Below are 26,083 nucleotides of genomic sequence, written 5' to 3'. Positions count from 1 at the left end.
ATTTGCACATATGCTGCCATCATCGTTTTGAAAGCATTCTTTTTTTTTTGTTTTGTTTTTTTTGTTTGTTTTTAACAATTTATTGGGGCTGATACAATTCTTTTCACAGTTCATACATATACATACATCAATTGTATAAAGCACATCTGTACAGTCTTTGCCCTAATCATTTTTTTCTCTTTTCTTCTTTTACATTTTATTAGGGACTCCAACACCTCTTACCACAATCCATACATATACATACATCAATTGTATAAAGCACACCCATACATTCCCTGTCCCAATCATTCTCAAGGCATTTGCTCTCCACTTAAGCCCCTTGCATCAGGTCCTCTTTTTTCCCCCCCCCTCCCTCCCTTTTCCCCCCTCCCTCATGGCTGTAATCTTTTTTATTTAATCATTTTATTGGGGGCTCGTACAATTCTTATCACAATCCATACATACATCCATTGTGACAAGCACATGTATATTTGTTGCCATCATCAGTCTCAAACATTTGCTTTCTACTTGAGCCCTTAATATTGGCTGCTCATTTTCCCCCTCCCTCCCCACTTCCCCTACCTCATGAACCCTTCATCATTCATAAATCATTATTATTTTGTCATGTTACACTGTCCGATGTCTCTCCCCACCCTCTTCTCTGCTGCCCATCCCTCAGAGAGGAGGCTATACGTAGATTCTTGTAATCAGTTCCCCCCTTTTACCCCACATTCCCTCCACCCTCTAGGCATCGCCAATCTCACCACTGGTCCTGAAGGAGTCATCTGTCCTGAATTCCCTGTATTTGCAGTTGCTATCTGTACCAATGTACATCCTCTGGTCTAACCAGATTTGTAAGGTAGAATTGAGATCGTGATAGTAGGGGGGGGGGAGCATTTTAAGAACTAGAGGGAAGTTGTATGTTTCAGCGTTGCAACCCTGCACCCTGACTGGCTCATCTTCTCCCCACAACCCTTCGGTAAGGGCCAAGGCTGTAATCTTTAAGAAGCAGACTGCCACAACTTTCTCCCACGGAGCAGCCAGTGGTCTCAGACCAATGCATTTAGTTAGGAGTGTTTAACCACACCACCAGGGCTCCTTCAGCCCTAATCTACCCCAACACCAAGTCCACTGTGCTACTGTGTCTTTTCCAAACAATGTATTAACATCTCAGAAACAAACAATACAGAAACCCTTCCCATCAAGTCAATTCTGACTCAATGTAGAACTGTCCCTACAGACTCCCAAGACCATGGAGCCAAACCAGGGCTGGTTCTTCACTTACAAAAGTCGTCATTTCTCATCTTTAGGCAATCGGACATCCCCTTACAGGAGGGTCGCAGGGAGGAGACGAGCCAGTCAGGGTGCAGGGTATCAACGATGAAACATACAACTATCCTCTAGCTCCTAAATGCTTCCTCTGCCCCCACTATCATGATCCCAATTCTATCTTGCAAATCTGGCTAGACCAGAGGATGTACACTGGTACAGATAAGAACTAGAAACAAAGGGAATCCAGGGTGGATGATCACTTCAGGACCAGTGGTACAAGTGGTGATACCATGAGGGTTGGTTAAAAAGGGGGAACCAAATACAAGGATCTAAATGTGATCTCCTCCCTGGGGGACGGACAACAGAAAAATGGGCGAAGGGAGACGTTGGACAGTGCAAGATATGACAAAATAATTATTTATAAATTATCAAGGATTCATGAGGAACGGAGGTACGGGGAGGGAGGGGAAAAAAAGGGCAGAGCTGATGCCAGGGGCTTAAGTGGAGAGCAAATGTTTTGAGAATAATGAGGGCAATGAATGTACAAATGTGCTTTACTCAATTGATGTACCAGTATGTATGGATTGTGATAAGAGTTGTATGAGCCCCTAATAAAATTATTTTTTAAGTCATATTTCCTGCTTGTAACAGTTTAAGTGTAGACTAATAAGCCAAAATGTTATCATCAGGCCATTCAACAATGCATGTGGAAACACTATTATTTGTGAGAGAAATAGTCTTTAGTCCACATGCCAAGAGGTTAGTGATTCATAATCAGACTCACACTAGCAACATTTGCCTTTCTCTCATGGAATCATGACAAATAAGCTACCACCTGGCAGAACTTTGTGTAAGTTGCCACCGAGTCAACAAGTGACGACCACCACATTTGTACAGAGTACGACCGCATGCCACTGGGGGTTCAAGGCTGTGGCCTTGCAGGAGCAGATCACCAGGCCTTTCTTCCAAGTCAACTTGGAGTGGGTTCCAACCACCAATCTTTCAGTTAGTAGTCCAGCACATAAGCCATTTGTGCTAGCGAGGAACTCTTGAATCAGATGCCATCAATGCCGACTCACATTACCCCTTCAGTAGAGTAGAATTATTCCATGGGATTTCTGAGGCTGCAAGTTTTTATAGGAACAGAAAGCTTGGCCTTTCTCCTGGTGAGTGCCTGGTGGATTGGAACCACTGACCTTGTAGTTAGCAACTCAATGATGAACTCACTGCCCTACCAACGCTCCTTGAATCAGATAAGGGCTCGTAAAACCTATAGGAAAGCTTAAAATTCCATGTAGAATTTAAGAATTAAAGATACTTCAAAAGAGGGTCAATATTGCTAATGCTTTAGATTTTAGACTCTTCTAAGGAAAACATTTATGTTGCAACTTTAGAAAAAATCTTGGCTGTTAAATACTTATACAAATGTAGGATACTCATCTTTCATGGCACAGTATCCAAGCTTTCTTTTTTTTTTTAATTAATTAATTTTTTTTAGTATCCAACCTTTCTATAGGTTTTTTGAGTTGTTAGTGTCCACAAATTATTTATTACTAAAAACAAAACTGTCTTTAACCAATGGAATTGTGACAATGTTGTTTTTGTTAAATCTTAAATTTGTGGAATTTCTATGCTAAAATCAAAAGGACTGAATCTGTCAGTGCAATTTTGATTTCCAGTCTTGCCTTTTAAGAACATGAATGACTATTAAAGGAATAATCTTGTATAACTGGACAATAAATTTTATTCTTGTGCTCTTATTTAATAACTAATGTAGCCATTTTGCTACTAGGTTAAAAAGGATGTACAAATGCCCACTTTAGGTTATCTTGAGGCACATGGTCATTTTGAAGTAATATAAAAAAAGAATTTGTAGGGGAATATGTATGCATGGTAACAAAAGCTTTTACAGATCTCTATTAATAAAAATTATTTTGTTTTAAAATAAAACATGTCTGGTTGTACTAGGACATAAAAGCACAACCAGACACTTCTTATTTTAACCACTTTGTGTTCAGTGAAAATAATTATTCTGTATGCAAATTTTTTTATTTGATGTTTTTCAAAATGTTCCCTAGTTGATTAAGTTGACCACTCTATTAAACCATAAAATAAGTGAAAGATTATAAATACAATGGCATGTAACACATTACTGTGAATATTTTTATTTTTAAGTAAAAAATTAATCATAGCCAAGGCATTTTGCCTTGCAAAAGCATTTTAAGCTTCAGAGGGGGAAAGTCATGAATGATACACATTTTCACTTTTATGACATTTTAATTAAGCTTCACAGTCACTCAACAGCTCTTAGACTTAGGCTTCATGATCCTTTTCACGTCATGCTTTTAAGTGGAGCCATTTATCTTCAAAACATGACACATTTCAGAACCTGTTAAAAGTTATTTAATTCAGATTATGTTTTCCAAAAGAGGGGGTTCTGTGTTAGTCGTCTCTGAAAGTTTTCATACCTAGAGAAGAAAAGACATGTTTGTGTTTACAAGAAAACCGAAATAGGGTCTTACACAATCTGTCAAAGGACTTCATCAAAAAAAACACACAAGTGTACTTACTCTTTAGCAAAAGTTAAGAAAGAAAAAGAAAAAATGATAACATGGCGATTTAATCAATCTTATAAAGAGACAGTTACCATAGTGATTTAAGTGCAAAGCAATGTTGATCGAGAGCTTGAATCGGAATGATGTTTGGGTTACCATGGAGTCAACTAACTGTTCTGTACCAGCCACAAAGCATAATAAATCCGCAAATTTGGGGACTAAGGGCAAAACATATCTAATTCCTCCGCCTCCATTTCTTAGACAAGTAGACTGATTTGCTCAAAGTCGAAACCCGTATTGCACCAAAGCTCCAACCTAGTCCATCCCCGTGCCCTCCATGCTACACCACGTCGCATCTCTCCCCAGCCTCCCTCGGTGTCCCTCACCACCGGGAGGCTCAAAATGGAGAGACGACCTATGAAACAAAAGCCCAAGAACGCTGGGAAGTAGGCTCATTAGTCATTTGTGTACAAGGGAAGTAAAAGCATCCTGATGCTCTATGCATGTTTACTTTAGATCAAGGCTTTCTAAACTTAAAAATAGTTTTCAATGATATTTCAAATCTCATATAATGTGTTTCTAATTCAAAACATAAAAAGAGTATGATCCTTCAGCACTGACTGGAAGGTTCAAGAGATAAAACAAAGAAAGAATAATACATTGTGGAGAGGGTATAGAGAGATAGGAATCCTCGTGGCGTGCTGGTGGGACTATAAAATGTGCAGCTCCTGGAGAAAGTGGTATGGCACTACAGCAAACAATGGAGAGTGAAATTCCTCATGATCCAGCAGAGGCATAACACAAACAGATACGTGCACACCCACATTCACCATAGTAGTGCTTACAGTGGGAAGTAGATGGAAACCACCTAAATGCATATCAGTGGAAGAATGAATAAACAAACTTCGGTACATATGCCCCACAGAATACTATCCATCACTGAAGAACAATGATGAAACGACAAAGCCTCTTGTGGCCTGGATGGACCTGGAGAACACATTGTCTGAGTGAAGTTAGTCAATCGCAAAAGGTCAGGTATTTATTATAAGAGAGTGTTATAAAGTAAAATTCAAGACAAAAGTTTTTCACACCAAAGGAAACAAACCTTAATGGTTACGGAAGGTGGGGGGAGAGGGGGAGAGAGGCAAAGGAGGGAGGATGAAACAATAGGCTAGAGCAGTGGTTCTCAACCTGTGGGTCGCGAACCCTTTGGGGGGTTGAACGACCCTTTCACAGGGGTCGCCCAATTCATAAGAGCAGCAACAACAAAAAATTTTTTTATAATTAAAGAAATTCTTTTTTAAAAATCATTTTATTGGGGGCTCGTACAATTCTTATCACAATCCATACATACATCCATTGTGTCAAGCACATATGAACATTTGTTGCCATCATCATTCTCAAAACATTTGCCTTCTGTTTGAGCCCTTAATATTGGCTGCTCATTTTTCCCCCTCCCTCCTCACTCCCGCAATGAAAATTTTCTGGTTGGGGGGTCCCCACCACATGAGGAACTGCATTAAAGGATCACGGCATCAGGAAGGTTGAGAAGCACTGGGCTAGAGGGCAAACAGGCGGTAACCTGAGTGAAGGGAAGAACAGTATTTCACAAGAAGGAGAAGAAAACTCAGGGGAGGGGCAGGGCAGCAGGAGGAGGCAGGATAAGTTATTGGTGAGTCTGATAAGTGGTTTAAGATGGTGATTCCAAAATTGATGATCTGAAATGTAAACGCCAAACTAATACACAATAAACAATTATTAAAGAACAAAAGGGGGAAAAAGGAAGCAAAAACTTTTATCTTTGACAGTGTAAAATATGACAAAATAATAATTTACAAATTATCAAGGGTTCATGAGGGAGAGGGGAGTGGGGATATAAGGGGAAAAATGAGGAGCTGATGCCAGGGGCTTACATGGAGAGCAAATGTTTTGAGAATGATGAGGGTAACGAATGTACAAATGTGCTTTATATAATTGATGTATGTATGCAAATTGTGATGAGTTGTATGAGCCCCTAATAAAATGATTTTTTTTAAGTTTGATCTTTAACAGTGGTCCCTAAAACAGGAAGCTATATTTTTGTGTGTCTTTAATAAATTCAAAATGGTTTACTATTTAAGATTATTTAGGATAAGAACCTACAGTGTATAGTTTAATGTTATGAATATGTTAATGATGTTCATGTCCACAAAAACATGTTTAGATACAAAAAAAGTACATTCATAGGACACACACACACACAGATAGATATATAGAGAGAACACCCTGGTGGTGTCAATTAAGCAGCATTGGCTGCTAACTGTAATGTCAGTGGTTCAAATCCACCAATCACTCCATGGTAATGACATAAGGCTATCTGCTCTCATGAAGAATTAAAGCCTTATAATTTATGAAAGCCTTATAATTATGAAAATATGAATTTATTAGGCCTCCACTCAAGTACTCCCTCAGTGCAAGAATACGTTGCTCTATTAAACTGGCATTGCATGATGCTCACCTTCCCAACATGATCGCTGAAAACAAAGCAGGTGCATAAGCAAATGTGGTGAAGAAGGCTGATGGAGGCCGGCTATCAAAAGATATAGCATCTGGGGTCTTAAAGACTTGAAGGTTAAAAAGCGGCCATCTAGCTCAGAAGCAAAAAAGCCCAGATGGAAGAAGCAAACCAGCCTGTGTGATCACAAGGTGTTGAAGGAATAAGGTATCAAAGAACAAAAATCATATCATTGTGAATGAGGGGGAGTGCAGATTGGGGACCAAAGTCCCATCTGTAGGCAACTGGAAATCCCCTTACAGAAGAGTCGCAGGGAGGAGACGAGTCAGTCAGGGTGCAGTATAGCACTGATGAAACATACAACTTTCCTCTAGTTCCTAAATGCTTCCACCCCCACTATCATGATCCCAATTCTACCTTACAAATCTGGCTAGACCAGAGATTGTACACTGGTACTGATAGGAACTGGAAACAGGGAACCCAGGAGAGATGATCCATTCAGGACTAGTCCTGAGAGAGTGGTGATACCGGGAAGGTGGAGGGAGGGGAGGACAGAAATGGGGAACTGATCACAAGGATCTACATATACGCCCCTCCCTGGGGGATGGACAACAGAAAAGTGGATGAAGGGAGATGTTGGACATTGTAAGATATGACAAAATAATGATTTTTTAATTATCAAGGGTTCATGGGGGGGGTGGAGCGGGAAGGGAGGGGAAAAAATGAGGAGCTGATACCAAGGGCTCAAGTAGAAAGCAAATGCTTTGAGAATGATGAAGCCAACAAATATACAAATGTGCTTAACACAATGGATATATGTATAGATTGTGATAAGTTATATGAGCCCCAAATAAAATTAAATTTAAAAAAATTATTATAAAAATTACATTATCTTTCAATTTCAGTTTTCTTTTTAAACTACTTTTATTGGGGCTCTTACATCTCTTATCATAATCCATACATTCATCCATTGTGTCAAGCACATATGCTGCCATCATTTTTAAAGCATGCTCTTCCCACTGAAGCCCCTGATATCAGCTCCCCATTTCTTCCCCCTCCCTCCCACTCCCACCCTCCCCAAACTTCATTTTTCCATGAACGTTTTGAAATTCTCTCATATATAGTTACTAAACCCTATATGTTAGAATAGAAAATACTCCATACCACTTCAGAACCACATTTGCTGGGATGAACATTTCAGACGGACGAGGTGTCATCTGGGCCTGAGAGATGGCAAATGATGAAGCAAAATTGTAGAAGTTGTCCAGCATCTTTTGTGTGAACTGAAAGATTAATAACACATTAATAGATTACCGTAGCTACTTCATTTAGACCTCTAGTATCTTTCGTTAAAAATATTCCCACATGAAACTGCTTTATGGACCATAAGTTCTGAAACAATCTAGTATCTCCCTTCGTTTATACCAAGTGCACTCAGTACACCCTGCCTCCTTCAAATACCACTTATCTAAATCAACCTCATCTCCTCACAAGATTTCCTCTAAGAAGTTTGCATCTTGCCAGGAAGATAAAGAAGTTGGTCACCTGCTATTAATTACAAAGAGAGTTGACACTTCCATTTTCTTTATTTGCTGGTTTATTTCTTTTTGCTGGGCCTCAAATAGGCATCAGATAATAATCCCAAAATTTCCTTGGCAAAAGTTAAAAGTAAATGTTATCTGTCTTTACTAAAATTCCAATAGGTTTAAGCACTAAGCTCAAAATGAAATGAACTACTAAAGATACGACTATTGGGCAGTCATTCCTGCTGCCCCTTCACTGCCGTTCTTGTTCAATGCCACAAACAACTCACTAACAGAGGAGCCTGTGCAACAGGGACAACAGGGACAGACCTAGATGTTTCCCAGCGCGGAGAGCTTCTTTCATTCTGTCTTGGTTTAGATGGAAAATTGGTTCTGATAATTGAAGAGGATGACTGGGCCCAAACTCATTTTCCACACAAGAACAGTCTTTGCAGAGTATGTTGTGACTTAAAAAAAATCATTTTATTAGGGGCTCATACAACTCTTATCACAATCCATACATCCATACATCTATTGTGTCAAGCATATTTGTACATTTGTTGCCATCATCATTCTCAAAGCATTTTCTTTCTACTTGAGCCCTTGGTATCAGCTCATTCCCCCCTCCTTCCTCCACCCTCCCTCACAAACCCTTGATAATTTATAAATTATTATTTTTTCATGTCTTACACTGTCTAATGTCTCACTTCACCCACTTTTCTGTTACCTGTCCACCAGGGAGGAGGTTATATGTTGATCATTGTGATCAGTTCCTCCTTTTTACCCCACTTTCCCCTTACCCTCCTGGTATCGCTATTCTCATTATTTGTCCTTGGGGGCGTTTTATCTGTTCTGGATTCCCTGTGTTTACAGCTCATATCTGTACTAGTGTACATCCTCTGGTCTAGCCAGATGTGTAAGGTAGAACTGGGATCACGATAGCGGGGAGGAGGAAGTATTAAAGAACTAGAGGAAAGTTGTATGTTTCATTGTTGCTACACTGTACCCAGACTGGCTCATCTCCTCCCCATGGCCATTCTGTAAGGGGATTTCCAGTTGCCTACAGATGGGTTTTGGGTGCCCAATCTTCACTCCCCCTCTCACAATTATATGACTGTTTTGTTCTTTGATGCCTAACAACTGATCCTATCAACACCTCGTGATCACACAGGCTGGTGCGCTTCTTCCATGCGGGCTTTGTTGCTTCTGAGCTAGATGGCTGTTTGTTTACCTTCAAGGCTTTAAGACCCCAGATGCTATATCTTTTGATAGCCGGGCACCATCAACTTTCTTCACTACATTTGCTAATGCACCCTCTTTGTCTTCAGCAATCATGTCGGGAAGGTGAGCATCATGGACTCCAATTTAATAGAACAAAGTGTACTTGCATTGAGGGAGGACTTGAGTAGAGGCCCAATGTCCATCTGCTACCTTAATATTAAACCTATAAATATATGCACAGAGATCTATTTCCCCACTGTCATATATAAATATATTTACATATGTACATGCCTGTATTTAGACTTCTATAAATGCCATTTGCCTCCGAGTTCTTTCCTCTATTTCCTTTTACTTTCCTTTTGTCCCACTATCATGTTCAGCCTTCACTTGAGTTTCAGTAATTCCTGTTACATTGTCCTTGATCAAGCCCTACCAAGCCTCCTACACCCTCCTCGCCATCGATTTTGGATCACTTGCATTTCAGAGGATTTCAGTAACCTGGATGCTATCTTTCAGTTGAAACCCAAGTCCTCTGACCATCTTGAGCCCACTCTGTACAATGATTGTCAACCCAGTGATCTTCTGTAGGCCTTGCCACTCAACTCATATGTTTTTATTGCTAAACAATACACTCTTGTAAAAAGTGTTGCAGTTTGCTTAACCACTAACCTTTGGAAAGATGTCTTGGTTATTTCAATTTTTGCAATTATTAATATGCTAAAAACAAACAAAAAAATAATGAGCCTTTAACTCTTGCACTGCTCTCGGTGTCTTGCCCTGACTCCAGCTTTTGCTGACCTCTACCTTTCCTTGTCTATTGCTTTCCCCTTCACCCGAATTAGTATGCTTTCATCTCTAGGGAAATAAGAACTGGGACAAAAACATGCATGCCATGTTCATTGCAACACTATTCCTAACAGTAGAAAGCTGGGGTGACCTAATAGCCCAATAATGGAATGATGGATAAACAAACTACAGTACATACACAACGTAGAATACTATGCAATGTCAAAGCGTAACGATGAAACTACACCTCATAACATGGAGGATATTATGCTGAGGGAAATGAGTCAATCACAAAAGGATAAATATTGTATGAATCCACTCTTATTGAGAAGACAAGAAAAAGTTTTTACTGAAAAGAAGCGTTCTGTGATAGTTACCAGGGGTGGAGGGAAGGCGTTTAAATTACTGACTAGAGATGAACACAGAGGCTAAAAGAAACAAGTTAGAGAGCAGCCGTACAATGGCACTTAAAGCTCAAATGAAGACAAGGCTCTGTCCTGCCTACAGTGTTTATTTGAATAACTACGACTCAGTGTACCATCTATGAAGTAAAAGCCAGTACGAGGGGGCTTCGGAAAATTTGTAGAAGAACTGCATTATCTCTTATTTTTCTATGCAATTTTTTAAAGACCCTCAGATTTGAACTCATTTTTAAAAATTACATTGAGTTATTTTATAACTAACAATGACATGGCCCAAATATTCATAAAAATGTCAATGCCTATATAAAAAGCAAGGTGCTCTGGCAACGCTGTCAGGTAAGCGTGAAAAGCCTGTTTATGGGGTCACTTCAAGTTAGAATTGACTGGACAGCACTGGGCATATACAAAGCAAATTAACCTGAAAGACATAGAAGTTGATCACCTAAGATATATGTGCTATTTTCACTTTTACAGGAAAATTTTTAGAGCCTAGAACATGATTTCCTTTTTAGAAAATAACGAAGTGTGCATTGAATTACCTGAGTGAAGGAATCGACTGACGACACAGCAGCATTTCCTACAGGCGTCTGCTGAGCCAGGCTGTCCAGTAACTCCACTGAGATTCCAATCTGAGCCACAGATGGAGTCCGCACAAGGTTCATGGCTCCAAATGGATGTTGGCTTCCTTCCCCTGAAAGAAATTCATACAACAGACTTCAGATTTAACTCAGAGTTCTACAAATCTCTTTGTAAGTATGTGAAAAACCTATCATGTATATGTACTGGTTACATACAACTTTGACTCTGTTCAGAAAAATATAAAAGGTTATTTAGTTTTAAGGATGTTAAAAAATAGGAAAACAAAATTTCCTCACCAGATAAAACTGCTGTTACTTCTCTAAAAATTATTAAAATTACTGCAGCTACAAATGGACACGAGAATGAGAAAAATAGACAAATGAGAGTAAAATAATTTGAAAAAAATCCCAAGATTTTTAGAACAAGTTTTAATGACTACTCACCAGTAAACTACATTTATTACATGACGCATCAACATTTGATGGCCTTTTATCAAATTGGCATTACAAATGTATAAGGGAGCTTTCAAAAAGCATGCTTCATGAGCTGATATATGGTTTATCCGGGAGAATGTTCCATGTACCAGTGAGAAGACTACTTGCAGTTTTAAGTAGAATTCTCTGTACATGTGTTAGGTATGGTTCATTTATAACATCCACGTTCTCTATTTTTGATGATCTTCTGTGTACGCACTCCATTATTGAAAGCGGGATAATAAAGCCTCCACTTATATGAGTCTCGAATTGTCTGCCTCCCTTCAGGTTTTTGAGGTGTTATTTCGTGTTTTGATGCTCTGTTGTAGGTGCCTATGTTTATAACGTTATACCACAAAGCTTCAAAACGTTCATGGAAATTTTACAGGACCTTGTAATTAAATCTGTCCTCAAACTTTTAAATTTCCTTCTAGTATCTTGTTATGATGTTATCTTAGTATATTTCATCAGGTAAGACCACATGGCAGAGCCGAGCGTTTCTGGTTCACAAAACAAAGCAAAAGGCAGAGGGATGTATATTTGAGAGGCTGAGGACCAGAGAAAGATAGAGAGCCGAGAGAAACCTGCCTGCTGGTTAATCGGAGACGCTGTGTAGATAACTACTGCAGTCCTTCGTGCTTCCTGACCCTGACTGTGCTATTCTGTTGGCTTCTCCATTAAACCTCATAATTATGAGGACCGCCTGGGAGTTCTATATGGCTCTTGCAACAGATTACTGATCCCAGCAGGACATCTTGAGAGAACCGGTTAGGGTCAGAGTGGGGTGAGAAAAATTGGAGGGTAGAGCATGACTGACTTCTGCCTCATAGGAATCATCCTTGGGTAGATGTGCCCTTGGATTCTCTTTTCTTGTTGAAGTGAGAAGAGGTCACACGTGCTCCCTGTCCCCAGCATTTCCTCAAGGTTAATAGTAACCATCTCTTACCTTATCTAGAATTACAGATAGCCTACGCAAGCAGACAGCCTTGGTGGGTCTGACATCCATCATTCATCACACACAAAATGTGGCAAGTGAGCACACTCCCTAAGTAAATCTAAGACATGTTGTGAGAGAAAAGACTAAGGAAATCATCCTAACTCACATTTTGAGCTCTCCTCAAGTAGGACAACAATTTGGGGGGCGAACGTAAAAGACTTCAATGATCTGTAATCTATATTTACAAATAGCTCTACTTTGTGCTTAAGTTATTCATCATCTTATTATTAAAATGGATTTAAGATCATTACACCAGCACCCCTCCCAAGTATAAAGGTCCTATTTACAAACCATAAAAATAAAATACGAATAGAAAGAAACACTGAAAGACAACATACATACAGCCTTACACATGTGGTGTTTGATTTTGGATCTCAATTCATGACAGCCAAAGTAAAAAGAAAAACATTATCAGTTACATAGAAACTTACTGTCAGAACAACACAGTAGAGGAAGCAAAACTTCTAGTATGATCGTCCTCCACAGTCCAATTGTACTCTCAGTAGCTAGTAGCTCTTTCTCAACGTGCCCTTCCCTCAATGTCAAGAGCTGACAAGAGGACAACTCAAAGAAAGAAATGCTTTTAAAAACCAGACCTGTACTCCTGGGAGGCATATAAGGAAAAGATGTCATCACAATTTATTTACATAACTATGCATATATATGAACACAAATAAAGAGGAGAAACTTTATTAGAATGGTGACTGAGTATTTAAATACAGCAAACACATTTTTCTGATTTTAAATTTAAATTTTTATTAAATTTTAACTTTTAATTAAAATTTTCTGATTTTAAAACCAAATGTCTCAAAAACTGTAAGTGGCCCCAAGTCTACATTATTTACTACTTGACCCTTTACAAAGTTTGCCAACCTTTCCTCTAGCCCAGAGGTTCTCAACCTGTGGGTCACAACCCCTTGACGGGGGATGGGAGCGAACCACCCTTTCACAGGTGTTACCTAATACATCCTGCATACCAGATATTTACATTATGATTCATAACAGCAGCAAAATTACAGTGATGAAGTAGCAACCAAAATAATTTTATAACTGGGGGGTCACCACAATATGAGGAACTGTATTAAAGGGTTGTGGCCTGAGGAAGGTTGAGAACCACTGCTCTAGCCCATTCCATCATTCCTTCATTTTGGTATTTCAACCTTTTTTAGAGTGTAAGTAAGATAATTGATAAGTTATGATAAAATGATTACTTGGATGATGAAATGGAAAAATAGTCCCAAATATTACATTTCTAATTCTGTAATATCAGAAAAAATAAGATCAGTAATACCCCGAATACATCATGATTTATAAATGGCAGTGACTCCAACTTAGTTTTAAGATAGAATTAGTTTTTAGCCTATTAAATACATTTAAGTAAGTGTTCTGTTTTTAAAACCTCTACATAAGAATGTTATAAAATATTAACTTTGATGAGTTACAGTACTCAAAATAGAATCTACATATCTGAAAGGGAGTCCAATGGACCCTAACATACCACAGGCCGAGTAGTATAGGTATGCCTGGCAGCAAACAGAAGACTGAAGAAAATCGTTAGGCCCAAACTGAGCAATACACTATGAAATGGCAGCTTAATTAGATCTGTTAAAAAGCTTCTTTAGTATGGAATCTAAAAACTCAGAAACCAAAATACGTATATATACATATATTTTTGTTAATATCCTTATAGTCTCTAAAATTATTCCAAAGTAAAAAATTTTAAATTTATAATATCAAAAAATATCACAGCTCATACTTTAAAAGTATCCCTCCAAATTAGCACTACCCAAGTAGTAGGGTTTTGGTGATAAAAATAAATAAACAAAAATATAAAACCCTACCATAAAGTTACCTAATTTACTGTTTGTTTTTTTTCCCCCTAATTTACATTTAAGGCCTTTTCTCACTAGAGTATTCTCCAAAATGCTACTTTACTCTAGATTATTCAGATAAATATATAATCCCTCTTTTTTTATACCACAGATGATTGAAACAACTGCTACGTTTCTTCTATCACATAGAATCACATATGAAAGCACTGTAGACAGAATAAAAATATTCATATGGCTCTCTATAGATGTTTTTATTACATCTGACCTAGTGTCCTACTCCCCCACCTGCTCTTCCCATCTCGGCCTCTTCTGTCTCCCATTCTCCATAGCAGATGTCACTGAAATCCTCCCTGACTGAGGCATTGAGCCATTTCCTCATTTTCTCGTGAAACACTTTACAAATAGTTAACCTACAGAGAAAAGGAAGGTTTTAAGTGGAACTCTGTGTATATGAAAGAGTATGTGTGTGCGGGTCAAACTAATTCTTCAAATAGTATGTGAACTCTAAAAATATTTATCTTTGGCAGAGATGTACATAATCACATTCATTCATTTAAATATTCATTTAAATATTCATTCATTTAAATTCATTCAGTTAAGAAACTCTTCAGCTTCCAAATTCAGAATCAAGCTTTTAACCTTAATTTAAAGCAGGTTGGACTCATGTTTCTGATAAACCATGATCCAGAATTTCTTCTTTATTACACGCTATCTCATAATAGTTTTTACAGGCTTAAGATGTTTAACTAGTTACAACTGGAAACCATTCTTCATTTGCCTTCTGCCTTCTATTTGAAGCGGAGAAAGTCTCAAGGTTCTTTGTGCATCTTGCAGTTTAAAGGTATTACTAAAGTTACATGCTACTTTTGGAATTCATGTAAAGCCTTTTTGAAAGAAAAAAAATTCAACCAGCACCGTGGGCGGGGGGAGCACCGTGAGATCTAATAGCACTAGCTAACATCACAGAGCCAAAACCACATATGTAGGTACTTGTGGAAAATCAATTAATAATTCTAATTACAAGTATTTTTGTCTTCAATGGTGAAACAAAGATGCGGCTTTCTGCTCCTATAAGTATTTACAGCTTCAGAAACTCCAAGAGCCAGTTCTACTCTGTCCTGTAGTCAGGATGAGTCGGAATCAATTTAATGACAGTGGCTTTTGTTCTTTGACTTTATATTTTTTTTAAAAAAACATTTTACTAGGGACTCATGCAACTCTTATCACAATCCATACATGCATCAATCGACTTTATATTCTTAAGAGAGACAAACACCAAAACAGCAGCCAATCTCCCCAAAAGACTTCAACGAAAGGTTCAATTCATTGTGAAAATTCCAAGAACAGGACTAGTCATGGGATGCATATATTAGCAGGTTAAGTCTAAAAATAATGTGAGTATATAATCCTATTTTCCTCTTATAATTAGCTCTTAATAGGTATAACAATTCTAAAGTTAAGAGGAAATTATACAGTATTTATATCAGAACTTTTGGCTTCCTGTTATCTGTCTGACTCCTTAACATCCAATGATGAACTCTGGTACAAAGATGACAATGTAGATAAACACCTTTAATTCAAAGGAAATAAGCAAATTTAGTTTTTCCTTAAGGTTTCTATCACTGTGTTAAGAATTTCACTAACTGTACTGATAATGAAAAGACAACCAGAGATGGTGTTTGTCACTGTATGAAGAATTTCACTAACTGGACTGACTGCTAATCTCTGGAAAACTAGAGATGATACCCTCTAACAATAACCAAAGATGACTTTATAAAGATGATCATGGCTGTGAACTATAGATATTTGCTTTTACACTATTGATTCAGGGGAAACTAAAAATTTAAGATTATTATTTATTTAAATTAAGTTGTGTTATTTAAGATTCGATGTCAACTTCTCAGGTGTCTGGTAACTAAGATAGTCTTAAGCCTCCGCCTAATATCTGACCCCAAACTTGGAACTAGCCTGCCTCTACAAATACCCTGTTTCCCTGAAAATAAGACGATGTCATATTAATTTTTGCTTCTAAAGATGTGCTAGGTCTTATTTTCAGGGGATGTCTTATTTTCCCATGAAGAAGAATACGGTACACATTTATTGTTTATTGTTTTATTAAAAGAGACCTCGCACTTCCTGTCTGCTCCGGCTGTGTTGCAGCCAACAGTGAGCTGCACTGCCAGGCCGGCCAATACGGTCCACAGTCCAGAGTTACGGTAGCTTCGGGGAGCCTTATTTTGGGGGAGGTCTTATTTTCGGCGGGATGTCTTGTATTTCAGCATGAGGCAAAATGTAAGTAGGTCTTATTTTCGGGGGATGTCTTACTTTCGGGGGAACAGGGTATGTGAGCCATTTCCTCCAGATAAATCTCTCTGTTTATAGACACATATAAGCATCACTGGTACAGAGAGCACCTTGGGGGCCGCCCGGAACTGAGCGAGCGGCACTGGGAGCCCCAAGCTGGTTAGCCCGAGAAGGGCGTTTTCGTACTGCAGACTGTGGCCAGCGATAAGACCACATCGTCCATCTTGCCCCTCACCCCGCCAATAGTGAAGAAAGAGACTGCTGGGGTGGAAGAAGTCGGCTGGTGGCTTTGGGGGAGCCGGTGGAGGTGAGCAGAACGGACAGGAAGAAAAGTGGTGTGAGAAAGCCATGCAGAGTCTGGTGAAGAAACTAAAGGACACAGGGCGGTTGGGTGAGCTTGAGAAAGCAGCCACCACCCAACCTTGGAATGCGAAGTGTCACCGCACCAAGCACTGGCTCTGAAATCTGGGGACTGAGAACACCAAATACGCTAGATCCGAGCGACACACCAGGCCTTTACAGCTTCTCTGCACGGAGCAGGTGAGCTCTCGATGGGCGCCTCCAGGTGCCCCATCGACAAGGATTGCCGCCCGCCATCTCCTGCCGCTTACGGCGCTGGCCGGATCTTCGCAGCCCTCACGACCTCAAAGCAATCGGACGCTGCGAATATGCTTTTCATCTTCAAAAGGAGGAAGTGTGGGTGAACCCTTCCCGCTATCAGAGTTGAGACACCGGTTCTGCCTCCAGGGTTGGAGCCGCGGCACACCGAGATCGTAACAGAACTCCCGCCTCTGGATGACTACACCCACTGCATTCCAGAAACACGAATTTCCCAGCAGGCACTGAGCCACGAAGCAATTACATCCCAGGAACACCACCTCCTGGGTGTATTAGTGAAGACGGAGGAACAAATGACCAACAGTTGAACCAGAGTATGAATACAGGATCTCCAGCAGAACTGTCTCCCTCGGCTCTGTCCCACGTCAATCATAGCTTGGATTTGCATACCAGTTACTTACTCAGAGCCTGCCTTTTGGTGTTCCGCAGCGTATTATGAGTTAAACCAGAGGGCTGGAGAGACCTTCCATGCCTCACAGCTCTCGCTTACTGTAGATGGTTTTACAGACCCTTCCAATTCGGAGAGGTTCTGCTTAGGGTTACTCTCCAACGTCAACTGAAATGCTACCGTAGAAATGACAAGGAGGCATACAGGAGGAGCAGAGCGCCTGGATTACACAGGTGGGGAGGTTTTTGCTGCATGCCTCAGTGATAGTGCAATCTTTGTGCAGAGCCCCAATTGCAATCAGAGACACGGCTGGCACCCTGAAACCGTGTATAAAACCCCACCAGGTTGTAATCTCAAGATCTTCAACAGCCAGGAGTTTGCTGCTCTTCTGGCTCAGTCTGTGAATCAGGGCTTTGAAGCAGTGTGCCAGCTCCCTAGACTGTGCGCCATCAGCATGAGCTGCGTGAAAGGCGGGGAAGCGGCATGCCTTGCCGGACTGAACTCCATCTGAAGGGCCCGCTGCAGTGGTCGGACAGTGTTAACTCAGATGGGCTCCCCGTCAGTGCGCTGCTCAGGCACGGCATAAAGCTCCAACACCAACCAAGTTCCCTTACAAGCCTTCATGTCAGAGTACGTGTGTGTGGTCCCCATGAACTGTTTGCAATCCAAAAATACAAGAAAGAAAACAGCACTTTAGGTCTCATCAGTGAAAGCACCTTGTGGAATCCGTCTCCTAGATTTGAATATTAGATGGGAAGATGAATGTATAGAAATACCCTGTCAGACCAGGAAGAAGAGCTGATTTTAAAGATTTGCTGGTGTATTCTTCGGCATAAACTTGAGTGTCCCGAGGGTGGGTTGGAAAGGGGGAACCAATTACAAGGATCTACATGTGGCCTCCTTCCTGGGGGACGGACAACAGAAAAGGGGGTGAAGGGAGACGTTGGACAGGGCAAAATATGACAAAATAATTATTTATAAATCATCAAGGGTTCATGAGGGAGGGGGGAGTAGAGAGGAGGGGAAATATAAAGACCTGATGCCAGGGGCTTAAGTGGAGAGCAAATGTTCTGAGAATGATGAGGGAAATGAATGTACAAATGTGCTTTACCCAACTGATGTATGTATGGATTGTGATAAAGAGTTGTATAAGCCCCTAATAAAATGATTTTTTTTAAATCAAGAAAAAACCCTGAGTGTCCCAAAGGTTTCTTATTAACAGTAGTAGCTATGTGTACAGGGGCTGTATCATGATCAGTATCACAGTTAAAAAAAAAAAGCATCACTGGTTTTTGATTCTCTTGAGAAGCCAGTCTGAGCTCATGATAACTCCTAGAGTAACAACTAGACTAATTAATGCAAAGGTATATAACTAAGAAGAAAAACTATGAGCCGTAAAAAATACTCAATCCAAGAGAAGGCACAAAGAAAAATAAAAACAAACAACATAATCAAAATTTAAGCTTTTCCATACCAGTAAGCATGTTTATTATTAATGAACTAAACACTCCACTTAAAAGGCACAGATTGTACAAGTAGATTTTTAAAATGTATCCATATATGTTATTTACCCACATTTCTATTAAAAGAAAAAGTGTAGGAAAAATATATATCATGCAAATACTACTTATAAACAAAGCTAGAGTATCTACATAAATTTTAGACAAAATAGACTTCAACACAAAGAGCAACATCACAGGTAAAGGTTATTTCATACTGATGAGAGGGTCAATCCACAATTTACACATACAAACTCTTTGGGAAAAAATGGAAACAGAGAAAACACTTTCCAACATGATAGTGGGACAAAAGGAAAATACAAAGAAATGGAGGAAAGAACTAGGAGGCACAGGGCATTTATAGAGATATAAATACAGGCATATACAGATGTAAATATATTTACATATGACAAGGGGGAAGTAGATCTATGTACATATATTTATAGGTTTAGTATTAAGAAAACAGATGGACAGAGGGCTCCTACTTAACCACTGCCTCAACACAAAAACACTTTGTTCTCGGCAGTCTAAGATGCTCACCTCCCTGACACGATTGCTGAAGACAACGGGTGCACAGCAAATGTGGTGAAGAAAGCTGATGGTGCCCGGCTATCAAAAGATATAGCGTCTGGAGTCTTAAAGGCTTAAAGATAAACAGGCGGCCATCTAGCTGAGACTACAAAGCCCACATGGAAGAAGCACTCTAGCCCGTGAAATCATGAGGAGTCAAAGGGATCAGGGATCAGACATGAAAGACCAAAAGAAATCATAGCATTGCAAATGAGGGAGAGTGCAGAGTGGGGGCCCAGGGCCCATCTTTGGGCAACTGGACATCCTCTTGCTGAAGGGCCTCAGGGAGGAGACGAGCCAGACAAGAGTGCAGTGTAGCAATGATGAAATATACAATTTTCCTCTAGTTCTTGAATGCTTCCTCCGCCCCACTATCATGATCCCAATTCTACCTTACAAATCGGCTGGACCAGATGATGTACACTGGTACAGACAGGAACTGGAAACACAGGGAATCCAAGAGAGATGAACTCCTCAGGACCAGTGGTGAGAGTGGCGATACCGGGAGGGTGGACGGAAGGTGAGGGAGAAAGGGGCAACCGATTACAAGGATCTACATATAACCTCCTCCCTGGGGGATGGACAGCGGATAAATGGGTGAAGGGAGACATCAGACGGTCTAAGATATTACAAAATAATAATAATTTATAAATTATCAAGGGTTCCTAGGGGAGGGGAAGCAAGGGGGGAAGGGGGAAAATGAGGAGCTGATAGCAAGGGCTCAAGTATAAAGCAAATGTTTTGAGAATGATGAGGGAAACAAAGTACAAAAGTGCTTGACACAATGGATGGATATTTGGATTGTGATAAGAGTTGTACAAGCCCCCAATAAAATGATTAAAAAATAAATAGAAACAAGCCAATTTTTTACCAATGTGGATGAGATTATGATACCGCCATAGAACATACAACCATATGAAAAATGTAGATCTATACATACCACCTAAAAGTTAGCTATCTGAGAAAAATACATAGGGTCTCTGAAATTCAGCCTCCTCAAAAACAGGGGCTAATAATACTCATCTCTAAAGAAGGTTGTTCCCGATTAATTAGTTACTGGCTAACACACTGAACGTAGCAGATATTCAATGTATATTATCCTTTCCCTTATCCATCAGTCATTATAAACTCTTCCTAACTGACTTGTCTGCCTCTAATCTCAACAAAATTCTCCACATCATCCCAAGCATTGATTTTCCTAAGGCATCATTTTTAATACTATTCTCATGCTGAAGTATTTGCCTACCAATAAAAATAAACCCACCGGAATCCTATATATCACTACCACCCATGCAATATACCAACTTTACACTTAAAACCTCCCCACTCCCTTTGCAAACAGAAGCTTAGCACGCCACCCATAATTTTCCTCCACACTGTCATTGGAAGGTACTGTACATATTCCTTTTATAACTTTGACCATCCTTCAATGCAGTTCCCATTCTCCCACTTCCAGCCCATCTAAACTTTGCTCATCCTTGAGACTCACACTCCAAACTAATCTTCCATAAAGTTGTTCTTAATTATCTCAATTTACTGATCTGCTTCCTTTGAACACTGTCTTGTCATTTGATTTTAATATCCACATACATATAAATCATGAGACAAGTCAACAGTTTGAAGTACAAATGCTAAGACTAATGTAGACATTAAATAATTACTTGAGGAATGAAAAATACAACAAAGTCTCAACTAGCTAAGCAGATACTTTTTCTTCTGTAATTTATTAGAAATGTTTAATGAAATGCCTTGGGTACTTCCCAAGCTCTCACAATACGAACAAACAATTTAAGAATTATGTTTAGCAAGAGACCTAGAGTATTAGTTCTTCTCAATTTTTACAGAAATTCCATTAAAACAAAATATAATTTTTAATATTGACAAAATATAATTTTATTGACATTGCATTTACAGCCACTAACTTGAGTTTGAATAGTCTTCATATAAAGCAAAGAATCCCTTTATAGAACTCCTAGTTGTGCCCTGCTATCAAAAGATATAGTGTCTGTGGCCATCTAGCTCAGAAGCAATAAAGCCCACATGGAAGAAGCACACCAGCCTGTGCGATCACGAGGTGTTTAAGGGATCAGGAATCAGCCATCATCAGAACAAAAAATCTTACCATAGTGAATGAGGGGGGTGTGGGGGTGGTGCAGGGTAGAGACCCAAAGCCCATTTGTAGGCCACTGGAGATCCCCTTGCAGAGGGGTGTTGGGGAGGAGACGACCCAGGCAGGGTGTGATGTAGCAACGATGAAAAATACAACTTTCCTGTAGTTCCTAAATGCTTCCTCCCCAACCCAATATCATGATCCGAATTCTACCTTGCAAGTCTGGATAGACCAGAGGGTGTACACTGGTACAGACAGGAACTGGAAACTCAAGGAATCCAGAGCAGATGATCCCTTTAGGACCAGTGGTGTGAGTGGTGATACTGGGAATGAAGAGGGAGGGTGGGTTGGAAAGGGAAAACCAATTTGAAGGATCTACATGTGACCTCCTCCCTGGGGGACGGACAATAGAAAAGTGGGGGAAGGGAGATGTCAGACAGAACAAGATAAGACAAAATAATAATTTATAAATTATCAAGGGTTCATGAGGGAGGGGGGAGCGGGGAGGGAAGGGGGAAAATGAGGACCTGATGCCAGGGGCTTAAGTGGAGAGCAAATATTTTGAGAATGATGAGGGTAATGAATGTTCAAATGTGCTTTACCCAATTGATGTATGTATGGATTGTGATAAGAGTTGTATGAGCCCCTAATAAAATGATTAAGAATAAAAAAAGAACTCCTAGTTTTTCTATTTCCAGTTAAATTTTTCTTACCCATTATGAAGATAGCATCTAAATACAAAATTGAAATAGCATTGAATTATACATGTAGAGGTTACTGAATTGGAGAAATGCTTCTGTATATGTTTTTTTTTTACCATAATTGAACAAATATACATGAATAATATTGGGTACAAGGAAAAGAAAATGTTCAAAAATTGATTGTGGTAAAGACTGTACAACTCTTCCTGATATGGTTGAGCTATTGAATTATATAACAATATGTGGATGAAGTGCCAATAAAACTGTTTAAAAACAAGAAGGGAAAAAAATTGCAAGGGGCTTAACTTTCCAAAGTTCTCCAGGCATCAAATCTTATATCCTAAGCTTGTACTTTTTTCTCTTTTAAAGGATTTCTGTATTTCATCAGAAGAAAAGGAGAGAGAAAAAAGGCAGGCAGCTCAAGAAGGAAAGCCCATTACAAGTCCCCTTATTCTTACATATTGTAAGAATACCACTTCCTACGAAGAGGTCTAGGTTTTATATGCCAATTAAAAATGTTTAAACTTTCAAAATCCAAAAATAATTTTTCAAATGCACGCTAGGTAAAGAACCTTTTAAAATATTGTGACGGCATTTTATCACTTGTTTAACATTGATATGAACTAAATATCGATATTTTAAGTTGCTTTTTTTCTTTATAGCATAAGTACTGCCTTGACAATTTGTTTAATGGATAAAACAATAATCGAAAGCCCATATTCATAGAATCACAGGGGTTGATTCTGGCCTATAGCAACTGTGTGTAGGATTCCCAAGGCTTTACAGAAGCAGGCAATCTCATCTTTCTCCAGAGAAGCAGCTAGAGCCCTTGAACCACCTACCTGTGGTAAGCAACTCAATGTTTATCCCGCAGCACCACCAAGCCCCACCATTGACTTTAATAATAAATATGACTCTGAGTACAAAATGAAGAACAATCTATCCTACACTTTCAAATTATGTAGAACGTTTAACAGCAGCTATAAACTAAACAAAGGCTACCACTTTGTATTGAAGGGTGCTACTGTGTCCTATGTACTCCTTCAACGCAATCTGAAAAAATACTTATCTTTCTCTTTCCTGAAATTAACTTCTGCCTCTCCTGCATTGCTTATATCTGTAAATACAAGGCGTCTTCTAGATTGAAGGAAAATATTCATAATAAATAACCTACGCATGGGTTTCCAAAAAGTGTTGCACCAAAATAAGTTCAAACTAACTTGTTGTAAATGTCTTAAAGAGGATCTAGCTTGAGTACTGGTAAGAGCAAGACAACCATTTAAAAATAATCGTATCAGAATGTGAATTCTGGGGGGGAGGGGAGACTCCAGATAGGGCAAGATATGACAAAATAACGATGTATAAATTACCAAGGGCACATGAGGGAGGGGGGAGAGGGAAGGGAGGGTAAAAAAAAAAAGAGGACCTGATGCAAAGGGCTTAAGTGGAGAGCAAATGCTTTGAGAATGATTGGGGCAGGGAATGTATGGATGTGCTTTATACAATTGATGTATGTATATGTATGGATTGTGATAAGACTTGTATGAGTCCCTAATAAAATGTAAAAAAAGAAAAGAGGAGAAAAAAAATGATTAGGGCAAAGAATGTACAGATGTGCTTTATACAATTGACGTATGTATATGTATGGACTGTGATAAGAGTTGTATGAGCCCCTAATAAATTGTTTTAAAAAAAAAGAATGCGAATTCTGCTAAAACTGCAGCAAGAACAAATAATAAATTAATAGTAAAAGATGGATGGAAGAACTGTGAAATCTCTGCTGCGTCACAAAATGTTTAATGGGGGCAATAGACCATAGAAACCAGCAGTCTAAATAAATGGATAACTTGTTCCAAGGTTGCCCAAACTATTAGGCTCATATTAGCTGCAGACAAGAGCAGAACTTCCCATGCAAATTTTAAACGGGTAGAAGATGTAACATGGCCTTCCCAGTTTTGATCCTAAAGAAAAAGCGCATTCAAAGCAATGGCTACCAAAAGATGGCAGTGGTCCAATCAAAGCAAAAGTCAACTGTCAAGAGCATTCTAAGAACAGTTTTGGGGGACATTCAGGCCATTTGCTTGTTGATTTTCTAGTCATATTAGTGAATTAATATGGTTCTTTTAGCCATATATCTTGTATCGTGTACTATAAACTCTAGCCTCTATGCCTGGCTATAAGCCCATTTTGGAGGGAGTGCTCTGTTATGCCAATATAAAGGACTAAGGTAGGCTGTGTTCTGAGTCTACACCTTACTAGAGTGGATGAACCTAGTCACCACCCTTGGCGTCTTTATGGGTATGGTCTACTAAAAGAGAAAAACCCATATCCATATGTGAGAGAACTATGTCAGAAGCAGGAACAGAAAGAATTCCCAGAACCATTATAGAAAAAGAACCATCATTGGAGCATGTTTGCAATCCTTGCTGCCTTGGAAACCATAGGACCAAGCAAAAGAGCCATCCAGAGAAAAGCCAAGGGGCTATGCCACTGAGGCCGCATGGCTGAGAGGCTGAGGACCAGAGAGAGAGACTTGGCTGCAGAGTGAGGAGAGGTGCTGCGGTGGACCAAAGATTGCATCCTTAATGTTTTCTGACCCTGTCTTGTGGTAACGTGTTAGCTTCTCCTAATATGCCTCCTGAATTCTGAGTATTGCCTGCGACTTCTGTGGGCCATTGCCATTATCAAACCCAGTTTTTCTAGGATGTTGTGGGAAGAACAGTTGGTGTCACAACAGGGTAAGGATAGGGGGGAGGGGAAGCATGCCTGACCTCTGCCTCATGGTAATAGGTCTTGGACTGGTGAGGGCTTGGAAGTCTCCTTCTTTGGGGAGACAGAGGAGGTCAGATGTGACCTCTGTGCTATTTTCTCACAGGTATTTACCCAAGAAAAATTAAAGCACACATCCATACAAAGATTTGTACACAAATGTCCCTAACAGCTATGCTTTTAGTAGGTGAATGGGAAAACATTCCATACGTGAATCCGGATAGGAAGGAATGAAATACTGATACACGCTAAGCGATGAAAACTCTCAAAGTAATTATGCTGAGAAGGGAGACCAAAAAGAGTACACAATGTATCATTTCATTTATATAAAATTCTAGAAAATACAAGCTCCTTTGCAGTGACAAAAGGTATTCAATAGTTCAACAGGGATGGAGAGAAGGCAGGAGAAAGGGTTGTAAGTACTAGGAAACTTTTACAGATAATGAATATGTTTATTATCTTGATTATGGCAACGGCTTCACAGGTATGGGCAGATATAACCAACCATATACTTAAATATGCAGTTCATCCCAAGTCAGTGACTTTAATAAGGCATTAAAACGCTACTAATAATTTTTTTAAAAAAAGACTCATTGCCATAGAGTCAGCGCCAACCTTTAAGGACCGCAGAGGGCAGAGTAGAACTGCCCCTGTGTGTTCTGAGACTGTAACTGTGTAGAGAGCCTCGTTGGGAACAGTAAGCCTCACCTTTCTCCCATGGAGTGCGGCTGCTGAATTAGAACTGCTGACCTTGTGGTTAGCAGCAGAAGCATAACCACTTCTTTGAAAAATTTATGAAATGACAAAAGTCATGAAACATTAATATCTGCTTTAAAAGGAAAATTAAAAATTAAAATAAATTAGGTTCCGTGGATCCTGATGGTATACCACTGGCTAGAATACATCCAACTGAAGGTTAGAACATATATAAGGGAACTTCAAACATTCCATGGGAAAACTCTTCTCTTTTAATTCCATTTTTCCACAAAAT

General features: G+C 39.4%; 1 protein-coding gene and 1 pseudogene across 2 annotated transcripts in view; one reads left to right on the top strand and one right to left on the bottom strand.

Annotated features, from left to right (window-relative positions):
- The window catches only part of HIKESHI (heat shock protein nuclear import factor hikeshi), a 37,426-nt gene that overhangs the window by 1,698 nt on the left and 9,645 nt on the right, over positions 1-26,083 (bottom strand). Inside the window, exons 3-5 of one of the 2 annotated variants that reach the window (XM_075546421.1) lie at positions 10,792-10,943; positions 7,465-7,583; positions 2,715-3,719 (exon numbers count right to left, since the gene is read on the bottom strand). In XM_075546421.1, coding sequence (XP_075402536.1) covers positions 3,665-3,719; positions 7,465-7,583; positions 10,792-10,943 — 326 coding nt within the window. In that variant the 3' untranslated portion in view covers positions 2,715-3,664. Of the gene's footprint in view, positions 1-2,714; positions 3,720-7,464; positions 7,584-10,791; positions 10,944-26,083 lie in introns of those variants that run through there. The other variant, XM_075546422.1, reaches the window with a different exon arrangement.
- On the top strand, positions 16,450-18,029 carry LOC142444295 (mothers against decapentaplegic homolog 2 pseudogene; annotated as a pseudogene).

The sequence above is a fragment of the Tenrec ecaudatus genome, chromosome 4 (assembly GCF_050624435.1).
Source record: "Tenrec ecaudatus isolate mTenEca1 chromosome 4, mTenEca1.hap1, whole genome shotgun sequence".
NCBI lineage: Eukaryota > Metazoa > Chordata > Mammalia > Afrosoricida > Tenrecidae > Tenrec > Tenrec ecaudatus.
Note: the sequence above shows the minus strand (reverse complement) of the source record. Positions and strands in the feature narration are given on the sequence as shown.